At 40.2% G+C, this 27158-nt stretch overlaps 1 protein-coding gene and 1 pseudogene across 2 annotated transcripts in view; both read left to right on the top strand.

The window, feature by feature from the left end:
* LOC104623775 (protocadherin-15-like) overlaps nt 1-26365 on the top strand; it is a 127145-nt gene extending 100780 nt beyond the window's left edge. Inside the window, exons 12-18 of the mRNA XM_010290960.1 lie at nt 768-986; nt 4794-4904; nt 15968-15989; nt 17537-17575; nt 18856-18929; nt 19786-19918; nt 25347-26365. Of these exons, the coding sequence (XP_010289262.1) occupies nt 768-986; nt 4794-4904; nt 15968-15989; nt 17537-17575; nt 18856-18929; nt 19786-19918; nt 25347-25901 (1153 nt within the window). The 3' untranslated portion in view covers nt 25902-26365. The remainder of the gene's footprint in view (nt 1-767; nt 987-4793; nt 4905-15967; nt 15990-17536; nt 17576-18855; nt 18930-19785; nt 19919-25346) is intronic.
* LOC104623774 lies at nt 10026-11508 on the top strand (annotated as a pseudogene). Its single transcript, XR_738062.1, has one exon. The product of XR_738062.1 is annotated as a protocadherin-15 pseudogene (transcript).
* Nucleotides 26366-27158: the final 793 nt, after the last annotated feature.

Here is a 27158-nt window from a genome sequence, read left to right as displayed (position 1 = left end):
CATCCTTCAGCTACTGTGATGTTCACTCCCACTGGAGATGAGTTCATCCAGTCATTGTCCCTCTGTGTTTTCCTCTTGCCATCAAACAGCTGTGCTATGAGGGGAAAGTTTTACTCAAATAATTCAATATGTAGTACCAGCACTACAGTCTAATAGCAGAGACATGGAGGCTGACTAGACAGAGTAGATCTGGGAATGAGGTTCAGAATTGATGCAGCTGGGGGGAAGGGGGCGGGGATTAACAAAAGCGTAGTTTTCCCAAATCCCTTTCCTTTGTAACATTGAAAGGGAAGTCAAAAGGGAACAAACTGTAGGCTGTACCTCCAGCCAAAGAACCTCCCTAAGAAGCTGAGGAAAGTCCCCTGAAAATTACCCGCTTAGAGTAGCATCAAGTTGATCTTCAGGCCACAGCGGTCTTCAGGGTTGTGTGCAGGAGGATTAGCTAATGCTCTGCAACGGACCACTGAAGGAAAAAACGCAAAGCAAGCTGTTTGCCATGCTGCTCTCAATGGCATGGAGAACTTTTTGGCCCTAGAACTTAGGATCATTTTCAGCTCACCTCTCCTTTTCAGCATTTAAACTGTGTTCTGGTATTAAGTACATTGGCATTGTTACAGACACGGGGATTGCAGGGAATTACTAACACTTTTAAGCACTTAAAGAAGAGGTATATGCTTTATCAAACTGCGGTTATTAACCCAGCTATGCAGTAATTCAAACACAGTTAATGAACTTAGCTGTAATTGTGTTCTTCTGTGACATTGAAGGTTCCTGGATGGCAAACTGCTGGATATCAATAAAGAGTTTCAGCCGTACCTGGGGCAGGGGGGACGCATCCTGGAGATCCGCACCCCAGACGTGGTAGCAAACGTCAAGAAGCAGGCGCAAGCCGTCGGCTACACGGAAGGCGCGTTACTTGCTCTGGCCGTCATAATCATCCTTTGCTGTATGCCAGCTATTTTAATAGTTATGGTCAGCTACAGACAGTAAGTGCTCCTCCTCCTTTTTGTGGTAGCAACATTGTAGTAGGGATGCTACATTTCTTAGCAATTTCTTGAAAATTATCCTTCATTGCAAGGAAATTATTATACAGGGAAATATTGTTAGTTTCCCCTTGAGCAGAAGAGCTGGTCAATGCCTGATGTGGGCTGTGCGTGAAAAGAGAAAATGCACGGGAAGTGCATCTTGCTATACTTTCTAAAGTTGTGGTTGCAGTAACTGTTTCAGAATACGTGCCAAAACACAAGATCAAAAGCCAGATGTTTGAAACGCAAGCATAGATTCAGAGCTGTATTCCACGCCAAAAAAAAAAAAAAAAAGAGGAAAAAGGTGCTGTTTCAATAAATGAATCAAATTGTGTAGTTGGGGCAAAATAAGAGGACTTGACTTTTTTTGTTGAAGTCCTGAAGTGTATGCTTCTTAATTGCAAATGTTTCGTGAAGAATTGATTTTGTGCCATTTTAGGGCTATCTAAAGCAGCATACACCAGAGAGTGCCTTCTTGATATTTCCACTCACCTCTCATAGACTCAAGAGGTTTAAGTAATTGGGCTAATAGACTAATTAAAGGATCAACATCACTAACAAGTTCCTCTCAACTAAGCCTTTTCAGGTCCACTCATATTTAAAATCAATGCATTTGGACTTAAAGGCTGTATATTTATTCTTTAAGTTCTTCTCATGAAAGATTCTAATTCCACATGCATGCTCCAGGCACTCAAAGAATTACCAATCATTAGAAAATCAAAATACAAATAATTCTGTGCATCTTCCCCAGGAAATGGCTATATTCAACTTCTGTATATATCGGTCTGTAGTTCCGTATCTTTCTATCTCCATTTTAAAATCAGTGAACTAGCTGGAATGTAATACGCCCTCATCATGGAACACCTCTGCTCCGCAGGACCATGTAGGAAGTTTTTCCCAGAGCCCTGCTGCATTGTTTGGTTGGTTGGTTTGGGGTTTTTTTTTGTTTTGTCTCTACAAAAAATGCATTGGCATCTGCTCCCTTCGTTGTGTTGAGTGCAATAAAGTGCCAGTGCCTCCGTGGACTCCTGCTGCAGTGTTGCATCAGTCTGTGGGAGGAGAGGGCATGGAAGAGCTGATATACATGTACTGCAGTAAAGCAATTACAACCTGAATGCTGCAATAGATGTGGTACAATACGCCAGGTGAGGTTTTTAACTGTGTATTATTCTGCACTGCAGTTAGGAGTTAGCAAAGCGCTATGTTAGTCATCATTTAAAAAGCGTATCCTACACGAAAAAACAGCAGCCTGCCTGAGAGCACTTTCTTTAGCGACACCAGAAAAACAGCCGAAGATAGCAGTTTCTTGATGGTTACTGCACATTCTTTGGATTATATTTACATCCTGGTTTCTGCAAGCAATTTGAGTCAAAGGAAAGAAGTGCTTTTGTTTGAAAGAGCTTGACAGACTGCTGTGCCATTGGGATGGCAGTGCGTCTCAAAGCTGCTTTACTTCTCCCAAAATGCTGTATAAAATTTGCTTCTAGTGAAACACTACTGAACCAGTTCAGCCTACAATTAGGTTGTTGTTATCTGAATTGCCTGTTTCTTTAAGAAATCTGATAGCACTATTTTTCCTTGAAATCTGTTAGATTATAAAAAGATTATCAATCTCCTTTAAGAGCTTTCAGGAATCTGCCTAACTTCATTTCATCAAAAAATCCCACTTTTGTTGTCTAGAAGTATGACTTGGGGTTGGGTTTATAGCAGACCAATGTGAATGAACTATATTTTTATGAAAAATGTGTCACTGAAGAGTGCCAAAGAAAATAAAAGTAATTTTGGTGTTAGTATCAACACCAAAAGCTATCCTGAGCCTTATGGTTCATTTTTGCATTGCAGCCTTTTTTCTCCTTTTCAAAAGGAGTTTTGGTATTTCTCCTGATAACATTCTGGCAAAGCAGGTCCTCCAGTCTGCCACTGAGTGTAGAGGTTATAGCGGGATAAATGTAACTGTCATACTCGCAGCACATATAATGAAAATGTTAAGGTTTTCTCACTGTTAAAACTTTTTATGTGCAGTAGGTCCATTTTTCCATGCTTTCCAGAACAGCGATCAGCTTACTAAACTTTGTAAAAATAATAGTTACCGAAAAGAAAACTCAATTAATTTTGTAAAATTATCACTGTTAAAGTGCAAAGCTCAGTGTCTGCATTTATGACTGGCAAACAAGCCAGAAACTATCATTATTCTTTTCTATTAAACAGTGTATTTGAAATACACTCTCCAGTACAACACCATAAGGTAACTGTAACTAATGTATTATTTATTAATCACAAAAGGTCGGTATCTTCTAAATAGCAACCAAAAATCACACACCTTCACTATCGAAGCTGTTTTCTATAGCATTATTGAAACATGTTAAAAAGAGAAAACAGTTACAAAAGTGCATCCCTGGTAGTCCACCTCCTAAAGAAATATAATAAGGTATAGTCATGTTTTCATGCTTTACTCTTTTCTCTGTGTGTGTTTGTGGGTGGCAGGGAGTTGTTTTCTGTAAGCCCAAAGCAGTTTTCCCTGCTGTAATTCATTGCTGACTGCAAAATTGTTTCAAGAGTATCACAAATAGCAGCTAAACACTGTTCAGCTCTGGAAATTATTACTCTTGAAACATGTCATTAATCCTGTAATTTTATGTGTGGAATAATTAAGTAGCATCTAGTTTATTACTCCTGTTAGGTTCACTGTTTAGGACAATTGTTGCAAGTGGAATTCATTTAACCTTTCTTTTTATTTCTTTATCTTTTTTTGCATAACAAAACAGATTCAAAGAGTAAGTACTTATTTTCAGCTTCGTTTGTGACAGCTTGTCTAGGAATACTGACAGCCTATCAGTCTTTCTTTTTAAGAAGAAGGGGTAGTTGACGCTCAGTAAGAGTTACTTCCTATACTCCAGCTGGCTCCTGAACACCTTGTATGGCGAGGTTAAAAGTTACTTCTATGGCTACTCAGCGTGTTTCATTATTGCATACTAGCACGCATTAAAGATACTGTGGTTCAGGACATTGCCCATTTCCTGCAGAGAACAAAGTAAATATGGTGTGGTATTTCTCAAGCAAGCAGGAGCATGTCACGCTAGAGTGCATAGAGGGACTTCCCCAGGAACGATCAGGTATCCACCACCCTCAAAACTAAAGTGAGGTAGAGCAGTAGTATCACCTCAGTGGCGCTCCCCCGGTTATGCACATGAGGGACCACAGACTTTGTTTTCTAGACAGAAAACAGAAATCTGGTTCTTTGTGAATTCACCCATTAAAAAAGTAATTTTTTCGGGAAAACTGTTCATTGAGACAGAAATTTCCCAGCCAACACTAATGAGAAAGGAGTTGTAAGTGATAACTTAAACTTTGCCAGAGCCTTTTTTGTGTTTAAAATTACAGTTTCTTGGCACTTGAGTGAAGCACTTGATCAAAGAGCTCCACTGTTAGTCTTGGGCAGCCAGGACAGGTAAACCCCCTAACGAGAGCAGCGTCAAAGCTAGCACGTACGTTATTTCCTGGGAAGTACCTGCTGCGTCAGTGACATGCTGCTGGCCGGGAGGTTTCTGTCCAGGGGGAGCTCTGGGATTCCACCAAGGGAGGACAAATAACAGGGAGCTGAAAAAGCCAGGAAAAGATTATTGCATTATTACTTTTCTTTGAAGACAAAACACAGGGATGTTTTTGAAAACTGCAGGAAAAAACGTAGAAAACTTTCTATCTTGGGTTATATTCGGGTATAGAGTGTTTCTAATGAGTACTTCTCCTTCCCTACGTGGCTTACCAAAGGCGACAGGCTGAATGCGCAAAGACTGCGAGAATCCAGATGGCTTTACCAGCAGGCAAACCAGCAAGCACCGCTGCCAATAACCTCTATGAAGAGCTTGGCGACAGCACCATGTAAGTATTCCTTGTGATACATCAATAAACGTGTTAGTGACTGAAGCCATGATTCACTTTCCAGGGAGATCGCTTCATGCAGTCTATTGTCAAAAAGGCTTTTCTTCATGAAGGGGTCTTCCCGCAGCGGGTTGGCGTTCTCAGACATCCAGAAAATAAATAGGGCAACTCTGTAAGGAGAGAAAAAACAATTTAACCTGCTAATGGGGATTTCTTGTAGCGCATGGGGGGGATGTTTAACAGGTTTTTAAGGTGGCAAAAAGCAGGTATAACCAGATGTTCTTTTCTAGAGCAAGAGCCTATAGCAGGCCGTTGCTACCAGGGTGAGCCAGGACTGGGCTCCTTTAGTGCCTTTGCAAATCCAGGCCAGCATGCCATGTTTTTCAAGGCTGCTGACTAAACACATCCAATGCAATTGCTGCCCCAAAAGTCCCCATTTGCTGTAGTAAGAAATATTCCATTGGGTTAAGTGGGGGCTTTTGTTCTGAATTTGGAACTGTTTGAATATTGAAATTAAAAATAAAGGAACTATCAAAATAGAGAAACCACTGGCAGTTCAATGAATGTATTTTTTACCTATTATATGCTCATAAAATAATAATATTGCAAAGGTGCCTACCTTTTCATGCTTCTGTAAATCTGAAGTTTATGGACTCCAACGACAATTTAATTCTCAGTATGAAAATATTACAGTGGAGAACAGCCAATTTTAATTTGTGTCGTGCTGGGGGGGCGGAGATAAGCTTGCCGCACTCATCTGTGTTTATGTTTTCAAACCAAGTAACACTGGGGAGCATAGCATTAATAATATGTCTGGAGGCAGGTAGAGAGCGAGCTGCTGGTGTTGTTGAGGGTTGCCCAACTTCTGCTCTATTTTCAATCGCTATTTGTTTTGCTCAGAAAGGTGAAATTTTCCAGATGCTGTGATTGAGTTTATAAAATGTTAAGGAGGCATGACAGAGCGTGTCACTGCCGCTTTAACTCTTGGCCATGAGTGAAGTCTCTGCCTTTGAAATAATTCCAGAGCTTGAGCTTTTCTGTGTAAATAGAGGAGCCATACTGGAAGCAAGAGTAGCTTCTCCGAACTGCTGAATTTCCTCCCAGGCCTTTTGCCTTTGTGAAGTGTTACTGCTTGGGCAGGAAGGGAGGAAAAACGTAAGTTCGACAGTAGCATATAGTCACGTTTTTGAATGTGAGTACTCCTGCTTGTGAACCCCACGAGATCACATCTGTACACGTACACGTACAGTGAGGTGCCCTGCTGGATGACATTCCCATTTCTTTTGCATTTAGCTAAATTTCGACTGAAATTAATGATTCACTTCTACTAATTTTAGTGGCAGGGTTATAAAGCTGATTTATCTGTGGGAAGTGGATATCCCAATGGATGAATCTGTGTTTGGTACTGATGAATACCTTATGCTAAGCCCAGAACAAGCCTCGTCGTGCTGGGTTTTTAACTGCAAAGATATTCTTTTTATGTTTTAGTACTGCAACATACAGGTGCAAATTTACAGATTTTCAGTATTGACTTTGAGGCTTAGGTTTGTGTTCATTTTGACTAAAAACAGTTTTCATTGCACCAAAAGGAATGCCATATCTGGAGTATCTTCCTCATGGATGTGTTTGCATGCAGCTAAGATATACTCATATCTATCATGCTAAGGATCTATTAAACATAAACTAGTAAAAATCCTTAGAAGATAAAATAAAGTCCTTAGGATTTTAAAGAAAATAACATGCTTCAATAAAAATAATGACAAGTAATCTTTTTTTTTCTATCAAATATTTGATTTCAAGGCACTGGTATACCTTAGGAAATTATTATTTGGGAAAAGCCTTTTATTAACATTTGTCATGAATTTTAGTACAATATTTCCTGTCTGTAGTTGTCCTAAGACAGTCATCTTTCATTTGCAGTACTGCCTTGTGTCTTGTTTTGTTAATTTGATGTTTATAGCAAATGAAATGGAACTAAGCTCTTTAGTTTTAAATCTGCCTTGTCTCATAATTTTCATTTTTCTCTGTCTTTGGATACATAGGCATCAGTAAGTAATCTCATTTCATTGTCTTAATATTTGTAGCTAGTAGAAATGCTAGTTAATTTTCCTTTCAGTAATCCCCATTAAACCTTGCAATCTGAAACTCATATTTTATTTGTCCATTGATCAAGTACAGGAAAGACATTTACTATGAAGTTTCAATACTTCTGTGCTTCTTTATCCTTTTCTTGGAAGTAGAGATGAAGTATGATTGCTGAACTTGAATGGTATTATTTCTAAAGTAGTCTTAAAAAAACCCAACAAAACCAAGACGTGAGTGCATGCACAGAGGTTTGCTTTCGGTTCATGCACTTGATGGTAATCTCACCATTGGATGCAAGCAAAATCTTTCTTGTCTGCTATTTACAATGCCTTCCAAGGCACGTACACTTCTTTTGCTTTACAGAAATGTGCTTCAAACTGGTGAGCTGATGTTTCTCATTGATTAAGATACCTAAACAGAAAAAGGTTGCAGGATAACCTCACCCTTGAGAGGTGTCATGTGCAGCAAGGAAGGAACTGAGAAGCTTTTGAAATAATCTGTTCCAGTAGCAGAAAGGTTATGTCATCTTGCATGGGCCTTCTACTGGAGGGTTTCTTTCAAGTTCAGAATCATTTATTTCTCTCGCCTCTAAATAGATTGGGGGTGCTTGACCAACCTCAAAGTACGCTGCTTTAGAATGAAGAATTACTTCATTATTAGTGCAAAGTCAATTATTTTTTCATACAGTTAGATTCTGCCCAAAGGCGAGCCTTACGCATACTGTTTTTTGGAGAACCACAGTGCTTGGGGAGGGTGTATTCACTGGTACGACCCTTTGTGACTCTGCAAATGGGAGCGTGATCCCTGTACTCTCGTCGGTCTTCTCAGGTCCCTGTGGCCATTAGGAAGCTGTAGTTTCTCTGTGCGGCTCATCTCCCAGTGAAAACATGAAACAAAAGTTAAGAAGCAAATGTGTTTCATTACTAAATGCAGGCCTTCGGGGGACTCTTACATATTAAATAACTTAGAGGAGATTTAATATCTCTTAATTAACTCCTATCCAGTATCTAGTTATTTAAATTTCTCTTCCAGTTTTGCTAGGGAATATTTAACCACCAGAGGTTAAATTTCCATTCATTTAGATTTGGTAATATTTTCTGAGATATGAAAAAGGAACACCGAAAAAAATGGAACAATCTGACCAGGAGGTCTAAAACTTCATCTTCCAACATGCACATAATCAGGGAAAATGTAATTTTTCCCCTATTCCTTTGTTAATAAAGCCTGCCTAGCCCTTTTTGATCTAAATTCTAAAGAATATGACTCAAATTTTCGTAGAGTTAAGACTTAGAATTTTTAACTCAGAAGGTTTGGTGAAAACATTGGACAGCTTTAAGTTGCTAAAAATAGTTCTATATGGTATTTTGATTTGTGTGTGTGTGTAGAAGTCATTGCTATTCATCCTATACTTTAGCTGCAGTTGCTTAACTGCAGAAAATGGGAAGGTGTTTAAGGACGGCATTCAGAATGTGGAGTACCAGCATTAGGCAGAGGTATTGAAGTTATAAGTGAATTGTACAAAAGTGGAATTCAATCTTTATACCCCGTTTCTACCATAATGTTCCCTTATGCCATCATGTTCTCATCATAGCCTTACAGATACATTTACTGTTTCAGAGAGGTTTTTAGAGTAGGTGTCCTTTTTAAGACTGTTTTTTTGTTTTGGGTTGTTGTTTGGTTTGTTGTTTTTTTTTTTTTCATCCCCATGATAGATAGCACGTCTGTTTAATTACAACAAATTTCTATACGGTAGCCATGGAAAGGCATCTTGATTCAGTCTCATTGCTGACGAGGGTAATCTGCTCTTTGAAAGGATAAGGGGTTTGGTTTTAGCTCTGACATTGGCCAATGTCTTAAATTTATCACAGGTTGGTGAGAAATACATCTATTTTCAGCCTCAGGTGAGCATTATTTAAAATCAGGCTCTAAGGGCACACTTTTCTAGCAGGCAGTTTGGGGGTATCAATTTTAAAATACGCTCATCTTAAAATACGCTCAGAAGTTTGTGGTATTAAAAATATTTGAGGAAGGTAGGTTAATGAGGTGCTCAGAGGTGCTAGAGGAATTCCAGAAAATGGTGGCACCTCCTACTTTTGGTGCAGAAATTCAATGTAATCCAACTGCATGGGTTTTTCATTTGGTTTAAGGCGGAGCAGGGATGAAATTCATCCACATGTTGATACTTCTGTGTCAATATGTGTAGCGTAAATGCAAGAAACAAAGCCCAGCGTGGTAATAATCAGCATCAGGAGAATGGCCTGGGTCTCACATGCATCTCAGCTGACTGGCTTCAGCTCCTGTTGGCCACCTCGCAAAGACCCTACAGGTCTACGCTTCAGGTGTGCCCGGGTGCACCACTGCCTCCTCCTGGGGCCACAGTTTCAGGCTCACTGTCAGCTCAAACCACAATTCTAATTTTGTGTGTGACCGACCTATGGCCAGTCCTTAAAAGGCCCTGCAGGGGCGTTTAAAGACTGCCTAATCATACATGTGTTTTATAGAATAGCAGAGTTTTGATGCACAATTATTATACAATAGGTTTAACTTAAAAATCCTTGTGAATATTCTGTGGTGGCTGTGTGCAGTACGACACAGTGCCACTGTGATTTGAATTATGGAGACACAACTATACATACATACAGTATACATACCATGAGTCCATATTATCTCACAGAGGAATTGTATCGAATAACTACATAGCATTGATGTTTTGTGTCACTGGGAAGACAGGGTACAGTATTGACTGACTGATACTTTTCAAATCTAAAGGTTTTTTTTAAGAAGAGGTTAACTTCTTTTTGAACTTGCTGAGTAGCTGAAAACTCTTTTTTCTTCCTTCTCAAGCCCTTCTCCCTTAAAGAAGATGTCAAAGTAAATGTCTTGCCCAGTAGTAAATGTGATCTTTCTGTTGGATAGTAGTAGTTTGCTAGAAGTAGTTTAATGGCTCTGATTCATATCATACGTTCTTTTTTGCTCTCTCATAAGTATCTATGTCCATGCATGTTTCCTCACATGTGATTATCTTCTTTTCTTTCAAGTCTTTTTCTTCTCTACCATTTCCAACAAAGCAGGGGAAAAAAGTCAGTCTTAGAAGAAGGAGACCGTCAGAGAGTTATAAGCAGCTTTGCTTCCCGTGCTATTGAGGCTCACAAGCAATCTAATATCAATGGATCATTGAACAATAATCTCCCCAAATCTTCAAGTAACATTACCTTATTATCTGATGAGAACCCATTAACTACACAAAACCCCTTATACGTGGAAGGTGTCACTCAAAGTCCCGCTGCTGCTGGGTTTCTACGGAAAAGAAATGATACTCTTGATACTCTTTCTCCTTCAAGACTACTCTTGAGAGATGCCTCTTTGGGAGGCAGTCACCGTGCGTGGACAGTACCAACTCACGTTCCTAGGAGACACGCACCTGTTTCTCTGAGTAGGCCAGTTATCATGGACCCCATTCAGTGGCAACAGGAGAGACTCAAAGCAGAGAATGAAGGAACTGAAAATCAGTGTAGCAGTGTCGATCTTAGCAGTCCGCTATTTCCAAAAATAAGTGGCCCCAAGTTAACTGTAAAAGAGAAGGCAAGACAGTTTGAGCAGCAGGCTTTGCAGGAAATGAAGCAAGTGAAATCTCCTGATGTGAAATCCATCCGATCGCCAACACACAGCATCCGTTTCCAAGAAGGAGAGAACATGCTAGAGCAGTCTCCCAAAAGTGTGGTTGCTTCTCCATGCCTTCGCTGTTCTCCTCTGCCCTCTCCAACACCTTGTGCTGAAGGAGTTGAACCTGAGGCCTCCGTGGTCCCCTCTGTAATCATCACTCACCACGACTATCCTGAAGAACCTTCTCCTCCACCAACTCGCAAACCAACTCCTCCGTCTTTTAGGATAAAGAAATCAGTTTGCCAAAGTTTTCTAGCTCCTCGGACCAAAGACGTTACAGAAAGCATTCCAGATCCGCCTAAAATTCCCCCACCCCCACCTCCACTGCTGCCACCTCCACTGCCACCACCACCTCCATCCCCTCCTCTGTTGCCACCGCATCCTCTGCCTCCGCCCACAGTTTCTCTCTCTTCTTCTTCATCTCCTCTTAGCACCCAGCACCCCTCCCCTGCCAAGCATTCAAAATCCCCTGCCAAACAGCCAGCTGTACCACCACCGGCCACAGTGCCAGAGCCTCCTCCCCATAGGGAGCTGAAAGGTATTCTTAAAAACATTCAGAATTTAGCTGCGATCGAAAAGTCTGTGGCCAACATGTACAGCCAAATAGACAAAAACCATGTTCTGCCCAAGCACGTTTCTAAGTTCAAACCAGTCGCAACACCAGAGCTGCCAACTCCAGAAGCTGTGGCTGAGCACAACCAGCAGAATGGCAACTTGAGCTGTGTTGTGGAGGAGCTTGAGAAACGCTTCCCCTCTCAGTCGACAGCGCTGTAATGTTTACGGTTGGATGTTTTCTGCATGTCACATTTTGAGAGAGATGACTCTAATGCAGCACACGGTATCTGCCTCAGACTCTCCAGAAATTGAGACTTTTTCCTTTTCTCTGCTGTGTATCACTACTTATTCAGTCCTAATCCCAAATTTAGAGACATTGTCTTTCCTGTTCACTTGGAAATTTGTAATGTATTAATAATTCTACAAATTGTTTTCTCAGAGCTACATCTTACTGTTCTATGATGCTGGTTCTTAGCCTGTTTACCAAAAAATCCTGGGGAAAACTGTCCGTTTTTACCCAAGGATCGGTCACAGACGGCAGAGGGCTCGATACTGCTTTATGTTAAGCAGCCTTCACTGTAGGTAATACCAGTAAGCAGAGTGATTTTTCTGCAGCTGTAATTGGAATCTCTTGCTTTGCCCATAAAATGTACCACCTGGGAGGAATCTTACTGTCAAATAATGGATGTCAAAGAAAGCAAGTACTGGTAGCAAGCGGGCTGAGCAATAGTGAGCCAGAGTTATTGCCATAATGCGTCTTCGTATTCGGTGGGAGATGACGCAGCGCTCTGCTACGCTGGCGTGCTTTCTTTCAGCTCACGTTTGCACCTCAAGTCAGAGGAAGGGTTTTGTCTTCATTTGTCAGTAAACCTGGCTGTCTTCCCTCCTGTTACCTACATTCTGCCTTCCATTGCATTTTTTTATATTGCAACTGCATGTTAAAAGTTTTTATTTTGTAAATGTCTTTAATGTACAAAGCATTTGTTTGTTTTTCATTTTTGCATGTGCATGTCGTTGGCGTCTCTCTAACTTTCATGCTAGTTTGCCATGAGCTCTACAGCTGAAACATCTCGCTTATCTTAAACTGTAATAAAGTCACTCTGACTAGGTGTCACCAAGTGAAGATTTTTCAAGTATTTGTAAAAATCCACATAATACAGATTTACTTACTGGCTTGCTTGCAGTCAACTGAATCAGACCTTTACATGAAATATGTCTATTATAGCAAATTAGCCTGTCCTTTGAAAAAAATGGTAAGTAAAAGCAGTTTTAGCATTTAAACAGACGTTAGTTGGTTCAGCTTGCAAGTTTCCTTGCAAGTCCTTTGCCAAAATTCAACATATCTGTGTCTAATATGGCAATTCTGAGCAAAAAGGTAATTCATTATTTATCAGACTGTCTAGAGATATGCAGCATTGCCATGGTGCTTGGCTTTTTCCTCTTTTTTTTTTTTTAAATCTGCAGTTAGGACATGTATGGCTGCTTCAGTCAGAAACTTCTTGAAAGTAGCTTCTCTTTCTTTGTCCCAGAGCCAAACTCCATGAAATTCATCACATAAGTTTCACTGATACATTAGAATTTTTCTTTGCTTAAAACTCTTGTTGGGCTAGACTGTAGTTCCAAGACATGTAGAGTAGCTAGATGTGTGAGGGGAATGATTATCGATCATCACATTTTTGCTGTAACTAATGTACAAGATGCACGCGTGTAGAATACCTGCCGATGATGCTAAATTCTGCAAGAGTGCCACTACTGCAGCACCAGCAGCAAATTGTCGAAGTTCAGCAGCTATTAGGTAGAGAAACTTTGAAGATTTGAGAGCCAGAATCGGAAGATGGCTTACATCTGTACTTGCTTCTGTGTGTCTGCGATGGTCCAGGTGTGGAGGCAGTGGGACAGTGGAAGGTGTGCGGAGATGAGCATGAGAAATTACTGCGCTCAGCATGTTCAGAGTGGGCCAACCCTAAGACAGACATTTGAGTTTAAGTACCCAAATCCCACTATAGAGCTTGTAGACCCGTAAGAGATGCTTTTGTGAAGTTCGTTACATCACTAGTGAAATATTAGACAAATATGACCTAATTTTGCAGTGCCTAGTGTGACGCAGCAAAGCTGCAGGTCTTTAGTAATTCACAGCATAAACTCCAAAGGTTTTATTCGGCTACCATTATTCGTGGCATTCCTTAAGCAGAAAGAATGGGCATCACAGGCGCTCCTTTTTAAATATTTAGTTTCATCAGTCTCGGAAGAGTCTGAGGGGGTCATGGTAATGAGCTCTTCACTAATGAGGAACATCTACTTTCCCATTCTGGAAACCTTTATTAAGTTGACAAGTTTACAAAACGTAGTTTCATTTTCTCTGGAACTAATGCAACCTTTGTTCTCCTGCTGGTTTTTTGAATAGCCTTTGTATAAAAAAAAAAAAATCATTCCATTAGACCAGGAAAGAGACCCTACCAAGGATGTACTTTTAACCTAACCCAAGGAAGTTCTGGCCCCTTGAGATGTCTGGATGCTGCTGCAGTTCTGCAACACTGCGACATATTGTAACCAATGTAGTAGTTCGTAAGAAGGAGCCTGTATAAGCTTACTGACCCCTCTTCAGTTGTCCGATTTGGTTCAGTAGCGTCAGGTGTCACCCTGGATATATCTCTCATCCTCTCATCATCAGCTGGACGGGGCTGAGTTCTGAGCAGGAGCAGAGGCTGCTGCTCTCAGCAGAGAGCACTTCTTTGCAAACCCGTTTGCAAAGCTGAAATCAAGCTGTAGTGTATCATTACTCGTCTCCCTTCCAGATTCTTTCTCCTCAGTTCCAGCTATGAACTGCAGGAAACCTCCATTGTAAGAGTCAGGGCAAATTGATAGGCAGTTGCCTCTTCTGAAGAGTATCTGTAGTATTTGGGGTTTGTGGTGCTTTTGTTTTTAATATGAAAACAGATATAAATTACAAAATAGCAAATGCCTGCTGGGATGCCAGTAATTGGGAAAATTGTTGCTTTAGGCAAATCACAGTTCCTTTAACCTATGTTAGCAATACAGACCTGTGGAAGGTTGGCACATGTTGTACATGTAAATTCATTCTTGTTTTATCTTTCACATTGAGTACCAGCAGTGTTATACTAGCTGTCACGTTGTCCTACATCATCACAGGCACTATGTCCTTGCTTCCCATTTTGCACTGAAGATTTCTCTCTGACTGACTGCAGTGAAGTCTGGCTGATAACGTTTATCCAGAAGCAATTCCTCCCTCAGTGGAGAGCTTTAATTCCTTCCGGGAAACAAATGGTATTTTTTTGACCTTTACCTTTTTGTCAGAATAGATCCTTGTGCTGTATTGAGTGAATGGGTATTTTTCATCTTTTGGGGGCTTTTTTTTCCTTCTAATCATGGCCACACAAAACTATGAGGGAAGTGTCAGCATCTCTCAAAGCACAGCGTGGTGCTATTTTTAAGAAAGTTGAATTCCAAATTGAATGAGAATTACTTATATTATGCTTTTAATCTGCAATATAGTGATTACTCGAGAGCAATTAAGATTAATAGGCTTACTTATCCTCTGTGCAACAAAAGACCGGCTTTATCTGAAGATTGTTGTAGACGATAGGGAGACTAAATACAGTGTTCCTCAAGTGGGCTTTGAAAAGTCACAGAGCATCTTTTGATGACAAATCTTCGTTTCAGTTGTTCATTAGTTTTGTATTATATGGGCAACAGCATTAATTTAATGCTGATAATCAATTCCATGGGTTGAATATTCATAGAAAACTTTACAGATGGTGATATTAAAGACTTAAAAGGACTTCTACTCTGTTCTTTATTATTTACTCAAATGTAATTAAAGAATTTCCCTAGACTGCTGTCTGAGTACTAGGTTAAGCTCAACATAATTTTGAGCATTTACCCTTTCCTCCTTAAAAAAAGAAATGAAAAAAATGCAGGCTTATCCGTAATAATAATGCTAAGACCTAAACTGCTGTTCCCTAGTTTTGTCTAAACCATTTTAATTTTCTGGCACAAAGTGTGAAAACAGGGAACTTGATAGACATAAGTGCATTTGTCATGCATATGAATGGCTCCAAGAAAATGAATTAAAAGAACAACAAAAAATTTCCAATCAGATCAAAAGTACAAAGCCTGTGGCAAAATAATCATAGGTAGCAAAAATAATTCAACTCCTCCCCACCCTGCAGAGGAAATGTTAGGAAATGTGTAATTTTAATAATAATGTTGTTACAAGAAGAAATTAGTAATAGAACCTCCAGGCCAACTTCTAGCAAGTCCCGAGTGGATACAGAAAGTCCAGAAGTAGAAGAGGAACTGTTTCACTGCGTAAGCAGATGCGTGCAGTCAGATTTGTAGACAGTCTCTGAGACAAACAGAGAAGGTGCCTGGGCCGGCCCCCTCTTACGGGAGCGCAAGGAAAACCAAACAGAGCATTCAGCCCTTCCCTTCGCTGTCTTCCACTGGGTGCACTGGCTCTCTGGCTGTTGGGGATTGGGGATTTCTTCTCATTCATTTGCAATCTTAAAGCAAGAAAAGATACCAAAGATTCACTAGCCTTTCTCATGCAATAATTCGCGTGTCCAGAGCAAATCTAAAGAAAAACATTTTGGTTTGTAGATATGCATTTCTTTTCTTGCTAGTAATATTTCTAATCACATTATCTTTTCACCTCTCTCCAGAAAGAATGGCAATATGCATCTTTATATAGTCTCAGAGAAGTATACTAATTTTTTTTTTTTTCTTTTTCTGACTTCTAGGCGAGGATATGCACAGCAAGAGGTAAGGCTGTTCCCCAGTTATGTTTAAAATATGAATTACATCAGCATACTTTTCCCATACAGCCTATGTTGTGAAACTCATTGCTACTGGGTGTTTTGGAGGCCAGAAATATAAAGTGGTTCAAAAAGCTGACGAGGCATAGATTTACTGGGGGCTAGCAACCATCACGGCACAGACGTAACCTCCAGCCTAGGAGACTGCGGCTCAACAAACTGCCAAAACCAGTTCCCCTGCACACTTTCATGTTTTCTGATGGCACACCTCATCATCTGCCACTGCCCTCCATCATGGGCCTGGTACTGGGCTACACAGACCTCTGCAACTCGGTGTAGTCTGCTGTTCTTGCAGCATCTTTTTTCTCCAGCAATGGATAACATGGAGCGTTTCCTTCAGAAATATGAACGAACTCATCCAGCAATCGAAAGTCCTCCGAAATACTTTTCTATCATAAAGGCTGATATTTACTGCCGAGAGCGGGATCAGTTTTGCTAATCTTAAGGTGTGCATCTGGAGCCTACTGCTCCTTATTCTGTAGTGTTTTACAAATTGCAAGCTTTCTGTTGTTCTACTGTGATTTTTTTCTCACTTTGCAGAGCTGACTTGTGTCTTAATTCAGATACAGAGCTTCCTCGTCTCTCAGGGTTTGGTTTTGGCCAAGAAACTTGGCTGAAACAGTGCCACCCAAGTTTTGGGAGGAGTGTGGGGACAAATGGTCCTGATTTTCCTGATTAAACCTGATCCTAATTTACAAAACACCAAGTGAAGTGCACCAGTCTGTCATTTGCAGAAAACTGGAGCTGCAGAGTAATTAACAACATGAGTACGAAAAATGACCCATGTTTAGCTGTGACACACCTGCGAGGAGCCATATCGTCCCATCGTTCCTCTCTGTGCAGCCTCCCGGGGTCTCTTCCCTCACGTCGGCATGCTTTTCTCACTGCATGCCACATACAGAAAGAAATCACACATAAGCTGTAGAGAAAACAAGTGAGATAATCCTTCAGTGTCTTATTGGTATTGTGAATTAAAGTGTATTTATGTTGGGAGGTACTCGGTTAAAAGCCACGGAAGTACATAAATATAGATAGAGAATTAAAGTGATGGTATTGCAGTAGAAGAAATCAAATCACTTCAGGTTTTTAACAGTTGGATCACAGACTTTACTGCAGATTCCCACAGATTTGCTTTCTACCTGTTGCGGATAATTTTATGTCTGCCATCGTCTCTCTGCTGTCTCCAACGTACACAACGCAACAGTTCTCTTGGGCTCTGACAGAAGTTCTTGAGTTAAATAATTTAGAGAGTGACCACATAAACTGGGAATTTCATTTTATATTGGGCAAAATAAATAGTGGACTGTAAAGGGATTTTACTACATCAGGTGTTTAGCAGTGTTCTACTTCCCACTGAGTATGGAAGTATCCAGGTGGCTGCTGTACAAAAGGCTCTCTGTTTTTAGGATTTTTTTCCAATCTTAACTCAAACACAAATGACCTGCACTTTAATTGTTGCTGCCTAATTAACCCCTTTCTAATTTTCTTTTGTAGCAACAGCAGTTGCTGAGACCTTCTCTTCTCAGACCAGAGGTACCACTATTTTGCATTTCTTAATTATTCTATAACTTTTTAAATGGCTGTTACATAATTTCCTAATAAAAACTTGTCTGTCTTGGGTAATATTTTTCCACCTGGCTGTATTAGATGAAAAGAAGAGTCCTGGCATTGTTACCCTATTTACGTTGCTGTAATTAAATACTTTAAATTTACTACGTTGTGGTATTTTCCCCTTGAGCATCTTTTAGTTGCTCCCGTGGACCTCATCACAGGGACTGAAAGCTTTCCTAGTTTTGTGTCCAGACTCAGCGACAGAGTAATTTCCTCGCTGTCCAACCACAGTCTATTTTTTCAGATGTCAGTCAACTGATAATTGATTATTGTACCTAAACATGAACAAAGCGGTTGGCCTGCCAAGGTAATGAAAGCATTAGCACGCTGCTGCGAAGTGCAAAGGCCGCTCTGGATTATAAACCCAGTACTTTCTATTTCACATCCTTTAGACCCAATATCGTTTGCAGAATAAGCAGTAGAGCAAATGTAGCTTTTGTGAGAGGTTGCTATTGATGGTATTGTATTTGTGGTACAGAACGGTGATCGTTTCTGCAGTCATTATAAGGAATTACAATGAGATGCTCTGACACAACTTTAAATTCGTTGTACAGGAGAAAAACCCCTAGGAAGCTGTGAGAGAGAGACGACATGCAGTCCCTTGCCAAAACCCAAGCCCTGGTGTTCTGTGTCGATACAGCAGTTTAGAGATGTTCCACAGAGCAGACTGGTACCAAACAGTGCGTGAAAGGAGCTTAAGGACACGCTGGTGCTTTTGTAGGATACAGACGAGTACTTGGCTTAGTCCAATGCTGCTCAAGATTGTTGATGGTTCGGAAAACATTTAAAAAAAAAAAAAAAAAGAGAGACCTGACAAACACTGTAAGTAAAATAGCCCTAAACTTTCAACACAGCTTTTTCCTTTGAGAAGAGGCGCAAGAAGTGACAGCGTATTTGCTGTGAGTCCAGTTTACTGAATGAGGTTTTTGTACAGGATAAGTGAGACAGTGTGCCACGCCAGAACAGTGTCTGAGTTTAGCTGACTTAGAATGGTCACTCCCAGGGAGTACAACCAGGGAAGGGGTCATTTAAAGCCCCTGTTGGCTTCTCATTGTGGTTCTTAACAGTTGTCAATGTTTCTCCAATTATTATCCTTTTTTATTTTGCTTGTTTGCACTTTAAGATACCGTTCTTTGCACCTCTTTCATCAGTTATTACTGTGTGTAACTGTTTGCGTTCAGTCAGTGTTTCTCTTTTGACAGGAGTTAAGTATGGAGTCTGGAATTGATCCAGGGCAGGAATACTATGGGCAAGATTACTACAGTTATGAGCATGGGTATATTTTCAGTTTTCCTATATATTTTCTGAAAATGCTGCTTTTCCACGTTGGTGATGTTTATTATTACAGCATCTAATCTGGAGACTTTGCTGAACCTCAGGATTACTTTAATCTTTGTGTCCACAAAGGTGCACACTAACAACAAAACTCTTTTTAAAAGTTAAGGGGGAGTTGTATAATTCCTGCTTCTTTAGGAATCCAGTTATTATGCTTGCAGAGTGTATTCCCCATCTATCATTCTGGTTTTATATTCACTTTTTTACTTGCATAGTTCTGCTGTCTTGGAAATTAATTTTCACCATCTCCTCCCCTTTTGTGGCTCACCAGCCCAAGTTCAGTGACTGATACTTTCTGCTCACAGTTCCCAACCAGCATCTGGCCTTTTACGTTTCCCTAGAAAAACATCATCCTGCCTTGTTCTGATAATGCCCATCTGTCTGCAAGCACTTCAGGGATTATTGCTTACAAGCAATTATTCTTAGAAGCTCACAGGGATTCTCCAGAACTGATCCCAGGGAACCTGCTCTTTCATTTTGTAATTATAAAAAAAGATCCCCCCAAAAATCTGGTACCTGGAAAGAAGGTCAGTGCACTTGGGGGGTTCTTGACTGATCCCAGAGACCTCGCAGTTCGGGTCGCCCTCTAGCTGTACAGCCCGTTGCAATGGGAAGAGGGTTTGGATTGTGCTGACGCTAAGGAAAAAAGCATAATAAGCTTCTCAAAGGTAGAGAGAAAAGAGAGCAAAGAAACTCTTGTCCTCTCGGGATGTGAGCATGTGCATTTGTTGCTATGTGTGGAGAGACACGTGAACACGTTGGTGCACATTACGAGGGGACGATGGTGTTTTTGCCAGGTATGAACTGCCTCAGTATGGGAGTCGCCGCCGATTGCTGTCTCCTTCAGGGATGTACGATGAGTATGGGGAAGTTGTGGTGGAGAATGACGGTGGCTACTACTATAGTCCGCATGGATCGACAGCAGAAGAGGTAAGCCTCTCTGATGTGTTAATTCTGTCTCTGCAACAAGATGAAGGACCATTAAACCCTGTCAAATGTCCTCTGTAATTGATTAGAGTATTGTGTTCTGTATAGAGCGAATAAGCAGCTCTTCCAATGCTAATCATTGTTTGCCCTTCTGATGACCAGTGAAGTTTGTGTCAGCACCTCTTCCCCTTCTTCTAGAAATAAAAAGGAATTGCAAAGTTTCTTTTAATAGCCACATCTATTTCTCCCTCAGTGTAGATTTCTAGCTCAATGAAAAATCCACATAGCTTTTGGTAATTCCATTTTATATTGTTAACCAAATGGGATATTACTAATATTCAGCCTATAACTGGTGGTTTTCCACTGCGAAAAGCAGTCACCTAAGCTGATTTATCCTAAAGTTCACAGCTGATTGTAAAGAAATTTTAAAATGTCAGTGGCAGCCAGAAGAAAGTTGACATAAATGTTCCTTTTTTTTTAATCTGATTTTCAGAAGTACTAGACTCTTAATCCATCACATGGGTTTTAATTAAATGAGAAGAGATAACATTTCTGAGCCAGTATTTTCCCCTGTTGCAGAGTAAGGTAGTTGTGCACTTGCAGCCTGTTCTAGAAGTAGAACTTTCCCCACAACTTTGGTCAAAAGCTATTCTAAAACAGGTAGGTTTTAGTAGTTTTGATGCTGGGAAAAAATGTTCCATTTGTTCCTACTGAGTTATTTTAGGGTACAAGTTTTCACAATAACTACCTTCCAAATTGTAATCAAGTTCCATTTTCATGATTTGCAGGGGATGAGTCAAGGCAGAGGTCCTTCAAGCAGAGGTATAAGCCAGAGAGCAGGGGCTCAAGTAGAAGGTAGACCTTTAGATGGTGGGATGTGAAGAGCGTATAGGACCAGCCAGGGAAAAAGGAAACTAAAAGCAGTGATGCATTTAAGTCGTGTAGCAGTCAGTTCTCACAAACCAGTAGGAAGAACTGAGTCTGCTCATTCTCCGTGGAAGAAAGCAAAGATATTCCCAATGATTCTGCAGAAAGTGAAGGCTGGTAGGAAAGATTCCAGTTATGCCAAGTTGATGTCAGCTCGCCAAGTGGACGGTGAGAAAAGCATGATTATCAGGGGAAGTTACTTCCAGAAACCGACAGATGACAGACCTTCGATGAGAAAACTAAATCATGTGTTAAAACGCGTTAGTGTCTCCAGAAAATTTCAAGAGCCTATTAGCAAAGATTCAGTGCATGCAAGAGGAAAAGGAGAGGAAGACTATGAAAGAGGTAAAGAAAAATCAGGAGTTTCAATAAGTATCACAGCAGAGAGTGAACATGAGGATAGTGATTATGAGAAGGAGAAGAAGAAGAGAAGAAAATACACTTCAGATGAATCATCTGTGAAGAGTAGTAGCTCGGGCTCGGAGTCAGAAGATAAAGACTACTTGAAAGTAACTCTGGACCAAGATGAAGCCACTGAAAGTACTGTGGACTCAGATGAAGAAACTGGGCACGATTTTGGGGATTCTGATGATGACTCTGGATCCAGCTCTAGCAGTGGATCAGAGGAGGACTCATCTGAAGAGGACGATGATGAGGAAAACTCTGACAGTGATGAAGATGGTAGCCTGTCAAAGAGCTCATCTACGCAAAGTTCATACAGCAAATCGGGGACTAGTGAGTCCAGCAGTAGAAGAAGCACTGAAAGGTCCAGTATAACAAGTAGGGGAGGTAGCTCTCATCGCAAAGCGAGGCGATCCAGCCAGAAATCAAATATTAGCTCTAATGCATCGGATAGTGACAGGGACACGAGCTACAGGAGAACTTCAGGATCCAGCTATAAGAGCAAAACCACCTCTGCCAGCCTTGAAATAGAAGACACGATAGAAGAGGTGTCAGAAGAAGATGAGCGACCAGATGTGGAGCGAGTCAGCGCAAGCCCCAATGAGATAGCAGATAACTCAAATAAAGCAGTTTCTGAAACATCTGCCAATGCAAAAACTGCTGCTACTGAAGAAGACAAGAGAGGAAAATCACCTATTAGTGGTGAGGATAGCATGGATGAAAGCACAGAAGAGGTTGATACAGATGCTAGTGACAGGGAGGAAACTATCAGTAAGAATGAATCTTCTTGCCTAGGAAGTGAAATCAGTGTTACTTCCAAAGGTACTGAAGGGACAAAAAGCACAGCTAGCACCGCTTCTAGTAAAACTGCTACTTCCCCTGATACAGACAATCAAAGTTCTGACACCAACATGAAAAGAAAGAAAATAAGAAAGAATATGTCCCAGGAAAACAGTCAGTCTCAGTCAGATGAGACTCTGGATGCTGCCATTACTGAGTCAGAGACTACGGGTGATTCTACGTCCTTTTAAGAAGGAGCAACAGTAGGTGGACGTTTTGCAGTAAAGAGTGATCTTGTTTGCTGTGTCTTCTGTGTGGTCTTTCCTAAGCAATATGCACTTGACTAGAGACAGCCAAAAAGAAAATGTCAAAGCTTATTGCTTCAGCATTTGAACCCTATGTGCTGTCTAAAGGATAAAACTGTAGAAAACCAAACTAATGTAATTTCTCTGAGAGACTACTCAGGTATACTTAGTGGTGAATATAGAAAGATTAATTTTCATTGTGCAATGGCAGGAAGGACTACTACTTTTTCTCTGCTGGTTTCAATAATGTAGTTAAAGAGGTATTGTGTTGAAACTTAGATTTAATCCTTTTTGCATTATGCATATTGTGAAGCAAAGTAACACTGCATTTTGCGTTAGCTGGGACCGATAGCTGGACGAACCTGATGGCACAACCTGTTAAGGGCCCTGTGTTCATGCAGGTTATGTCTGTCACAAAATGCAACACATGCAGGTTATGTCTGTCACAAAACGGAACGCTGGAGGAAGGCAAGAGGGCAAAACATGGAATTCAGTGAAGAACAGGCATGATGATGAGGATGAAAAGACTGAGAAGTCATACATGGTTTCACCTTATGTTCCCCCACCATACAACATTTGCTAATCTTCAAAGGAGCTCTCTGCTGCAAACGTTAGACCTGTTTGCAGGGAGAACAGCTGAAATTACAGCAAAGCAACACTCCCAAAACCACAGAGTATTACTGGCAGAGCTGGGATTAAAATGTTTGTGATTCATGGGACTTGGGTTTCGCATACCAGTGATGTACAAGACAGGGATGCAGGGGTAGGTGTACAAAGTGAGCTTGGTCAGAAAAGGAAACGGATTACATTTTCCAGCGTCTGCCCTTCCCACCTAGCAGTACACTGATTTTATTAATTTTTTTACAAACATCTGTTTAAAAGTTTGAGATGCATAACAGCAGAGTATTGCTGAAGGTAACCATCACCTATGTTCTATGTTTTTGTATCTGCCTTTTAAAATTCAACAACCTGTAATATCTGATATCATTCAGTAGAGGTACCTTGTAGCACTTTCATTAGCACAGTTCTGCTCAGAATGAGCATGATTGCTTAGGAAGGACTTCTGTTATTGACAGCACAAGTGGCCTTTGTGCTTTGCTATAAGAAGCAACCTCTGCGTGACACGACGTACCTCCTCATGGAGCTCTTACCCGTGCTGTCTGCACACAGAGTATGCAATCTATATCTGTGCTTTATTTACTGTGTATCAAAAGCCACAGAACTGTTGCTCAACCACTAGGTTTATCCAGATAAGTAATAAGCAGCCTACATAAAATTAAAGCTTTGAGCCAGTATTGGATTAGTCTTGTGAGTGAGTACCTTAAAGCTAGTACAAATTCTGGCGTACGCAGCAAAGCTCTGCCAGGAAGTCTCTGTGAGATGGGGAGAGAAAAATGCTTGAATTTCTAAGATACTTGAACCTGCTGTGGAGTTACACTGACAGGACAATTGGTGTTGAGCTGCAAAGCGTGATACTAACTTTTCAACTACTGTCTTTAATTCCGGTTGAAATGCACACTAGATTTATGATTGCTTGCCTACATTTTGTATTGCCATATAGCACAAAGTTGTGGCTGTACACAGTGTTTTAATGTCAATCCCATTTAAACTAGTCAGTCCTTTCAGTCATCTGAATATATCTATGTGAAGAAAATTGTATGTCTTTATCAGGAAGAAACGAATAGACATCTAAGTAATTTGAACAAAGTGTAACTTTTCAAAAGCTTGAGAGTAATCACCACCTGCTTGTACCTTGCATGATTTTCTTTCTCTAAAAACTGTTTTTTCTTGCATGCATGTGTATGTATTGCAGTGGGAGGTAATTGTGATGGTATCTGCTGCCTTAGTGAACTAATGGAATTTTCATTATTAATTCAAGAATGATAGTAGCTTGTTTCGGTGTACTGCAAGGAGGCATTTATTTTAAAAAGATCAATTATAAATTAAAATAAGTAATAGGCTTTGTGTAATCACTGTTAGTACAAAGTCACAGCAACATGGAAATTGTTCACATTAACTCTTTAAAAAATACAAATTATATAAAAATCCAAAGTTTCATTTCTCCACCGTCTTCCATTTAATAGCAAAGCATCTCCATTGATTCCACTAGATTGGAATTGGCACAAAGCCTTATGTCAAGCTTTTTTTTTTTTTTAACCGGCCAATTTTGCCAACGTCGTGCCTGAGAATTTCCCTTGTGTAGGTCTCGAGATCTTTGTCTGCTTGATGCATTGCGCATATAAACCAGACCTGCTCAACGCCATTTCTGCACTGAATTTACTATGTAGTAATACTCTGGAAGAAAACTCCTCAGGCCTTCCTAGCATTTACCCATTAGTACAGTAATTTCTTAGAAGTATCACTTACACAATGGCTTCATCATCAGTGCCTTCCTGTTCCTGTTAGAAGGGGTTATTAATCTAGTTGTTTTTCAACTCTCTTTGCTAGACAGACTGAGACATTTGTCAAAATATTGGCTTACCAATATCGTGATTTACAGAAGTTTCCTTTCAGAAAGTAACGTCTCCATTCTCAGGATTCACCAAAGAAAGTGCACTTCGACTTAACAGGAGCACAGCTGAGTGAATCTTTAGAAAAAAACAAAAACGAAAAAACACAAAACCAACCAAAAAAACCCACCAAAAAACCCAAAACAAAACAAATTTGTCACTATGTTCCAAACCTGAAGAAAAACATCACAGGTTTTATACACTCTCATCTGACTCACATTATGCAAGTTCATGAACTAAAAGGAATTTATCTGTCTTACAACTTCTTAGTACAAAGAATTGTTGGCCTGTTCAAGCATTGGGTATATATGACAGGGCACACAGTGGTAATCAAAACAATTAAGAAATATCTGTGTATACCCTAAGAGGAAGGATACAAAAGACCAAGTTAATAAAAATTCAGATGGGTGTCTAGATAAAAGACGAGAAATAACAGGTAGAAAAAGGACAGGAAAATGTAAGAAATAGTGCCGAGATTTAACGACATTTCTATTTATTGTCAAACAGTGGGCCAGAAAGAAAAGGATCAAGCTGATAGTCGACCCAGAGTATGAGACCAGCTCCACTGGAGAAGACAGCGCTCCCGATTCCAGCCAGAGGAATCGTATTAGTAACCCGAATATTCAAAACAACATCAACGGTAACATCTACATTGCACAGAATGGCTCTGTTGTCAGAACCCGTCGTGTTTGCCTTGGTAATAATTTAAAAGTCACATCTCCAGTGAGGCTGGGGAAACAATTCAAGAAACTGGACAAGCTTGCAGTGACACATGAGGAGAGTGTCCCACTGAACACGTTGTCAAAGGGACCGTCTTCTAGTGATAAAATGAACACAAGACCTTGCAGTGTCTCATTTGCTTCCTCTACTATAGGGGCTGAAAATATAGTAACGAAGCCAGGAGGCTCCAAAATGAAAAGCACAGAAGAGCAAGAATCGGTTCTTGATAACGAGGATGTCAAAGAGCCCTTGGAGTCGCACAGTGAACACACACAGTCAGATGAAGAGGAGCTCTGGATGGGCCCTTGGAACAACCTTCACATACCAATGACAAAACTGTGATTTTATTTTATTTTTTATTTTAATTTTTACTTCAGTTTATAATAAACTGCGCTTTTTATTGTCACTGAGGAAAATGTATGAAATTTGTATTGTGCACATACGTTGTATACTACAAACAACACGCTTTAAAGTTTAAAAACAAAATTTGCACTCACATTTGTACCAATTAATTGTCCTCCCCAACAACTATTTTGACAGGCTCCCATTTCACTAAACAATACTTCATTTAAATTAATCAGGTTTTCGGGATCTTGATTTATTGTTTAATAAACAGTAAACTACTAATAAATCCACAGCAACATTTGGTTAACTTTTCAGACACTTCTATACATGCCTAGCTTGTTTTTCTGTATGGTACTTGTGGCTATACTGTTTAGATTTGGAAATTGTCTATTTATGTTCAAGATTTATATCCAGAGCTCTTTATTCTGAACTCAGAGTAATGAATTAAAAATAAATCCATGAAAGTCAATGGAGCAAATCCTCGGCTGGCTTAAATTTGAGTAACAATACCAAAGGTCGATAGTGATGTACCAGTTAATGCGAACAGAGGATCTCACTCAACACCCAGCTAGCAACCTTACGGAAGAGTGGAATCGGAGTTTATAAGAGTATAGCACTGCTACATAGAAAAGTGGAATAGAAGATTAAATAAGATAAAAGTTGCAAAGAGGAAGGAAACGTGTAGCAATTAATCTTATTTGGAGTTACCTGGCCGCGGTTTGTTCATTTTCTTTTGTAAATTAGCTCATTCCAATTTTCTTCTCTAGTCCATTTTTCATCTTTTCATCTCTTCCCACATCAGGTCTGTCTTCTTCTTTATACGGTCTTTAGTTCTTTTATGCTCCATCAATAATTGTCATCCTATGGCTATGTTCCTCCAAAATAAACCAGGATGATACACGAGTCTGTGTAGCAGAAATAGGAATTAAAGAGTAATTAATAGGAAGGGGATGAATATATTTTCAAGCCCAGCTAGCTGTTGGGTTAAACGGTACAATCACTATTCCATTCCAATAGTGTTGAACATAAAGCTGCTGAAAAGACAAATGGATGATGGTGAAGAGGATAAAAAGGGAATATTTTACGAGGCTAATATGCATAAACAGATCTGTGAAGGGCAAAGGGTGTCAGAACGCACACACAGAATTGTTTCAAAAACTTTTAAAGTAAGCATTACTTGCAAAACACACTACGTAAATTTTGGCACCTGCTTGTAATTTGTTTGTACCTCAAAGTAGTGCGTGTGTTGTGTTA

The sequence above is a fragment of the Phaethon lepturus genome, unplaced genomic scaffold (assembly GCF_000687285.1).
Source record: "Phaethon lepturus isolate BGI_N335 unplaced genomic scaffold, ASM68728v1 scaffold23307, whole genome shotgun sequence".
Lineage (NCBI taxonomy): Eukaryota > Metazoa > Chordata > Aves > Phaethontiformes > Phaethontidae > Phaethon > Phaethon lepturus.
This window is presented reverse-complemented; position numbering and strand designations above follow the sequence as displayed.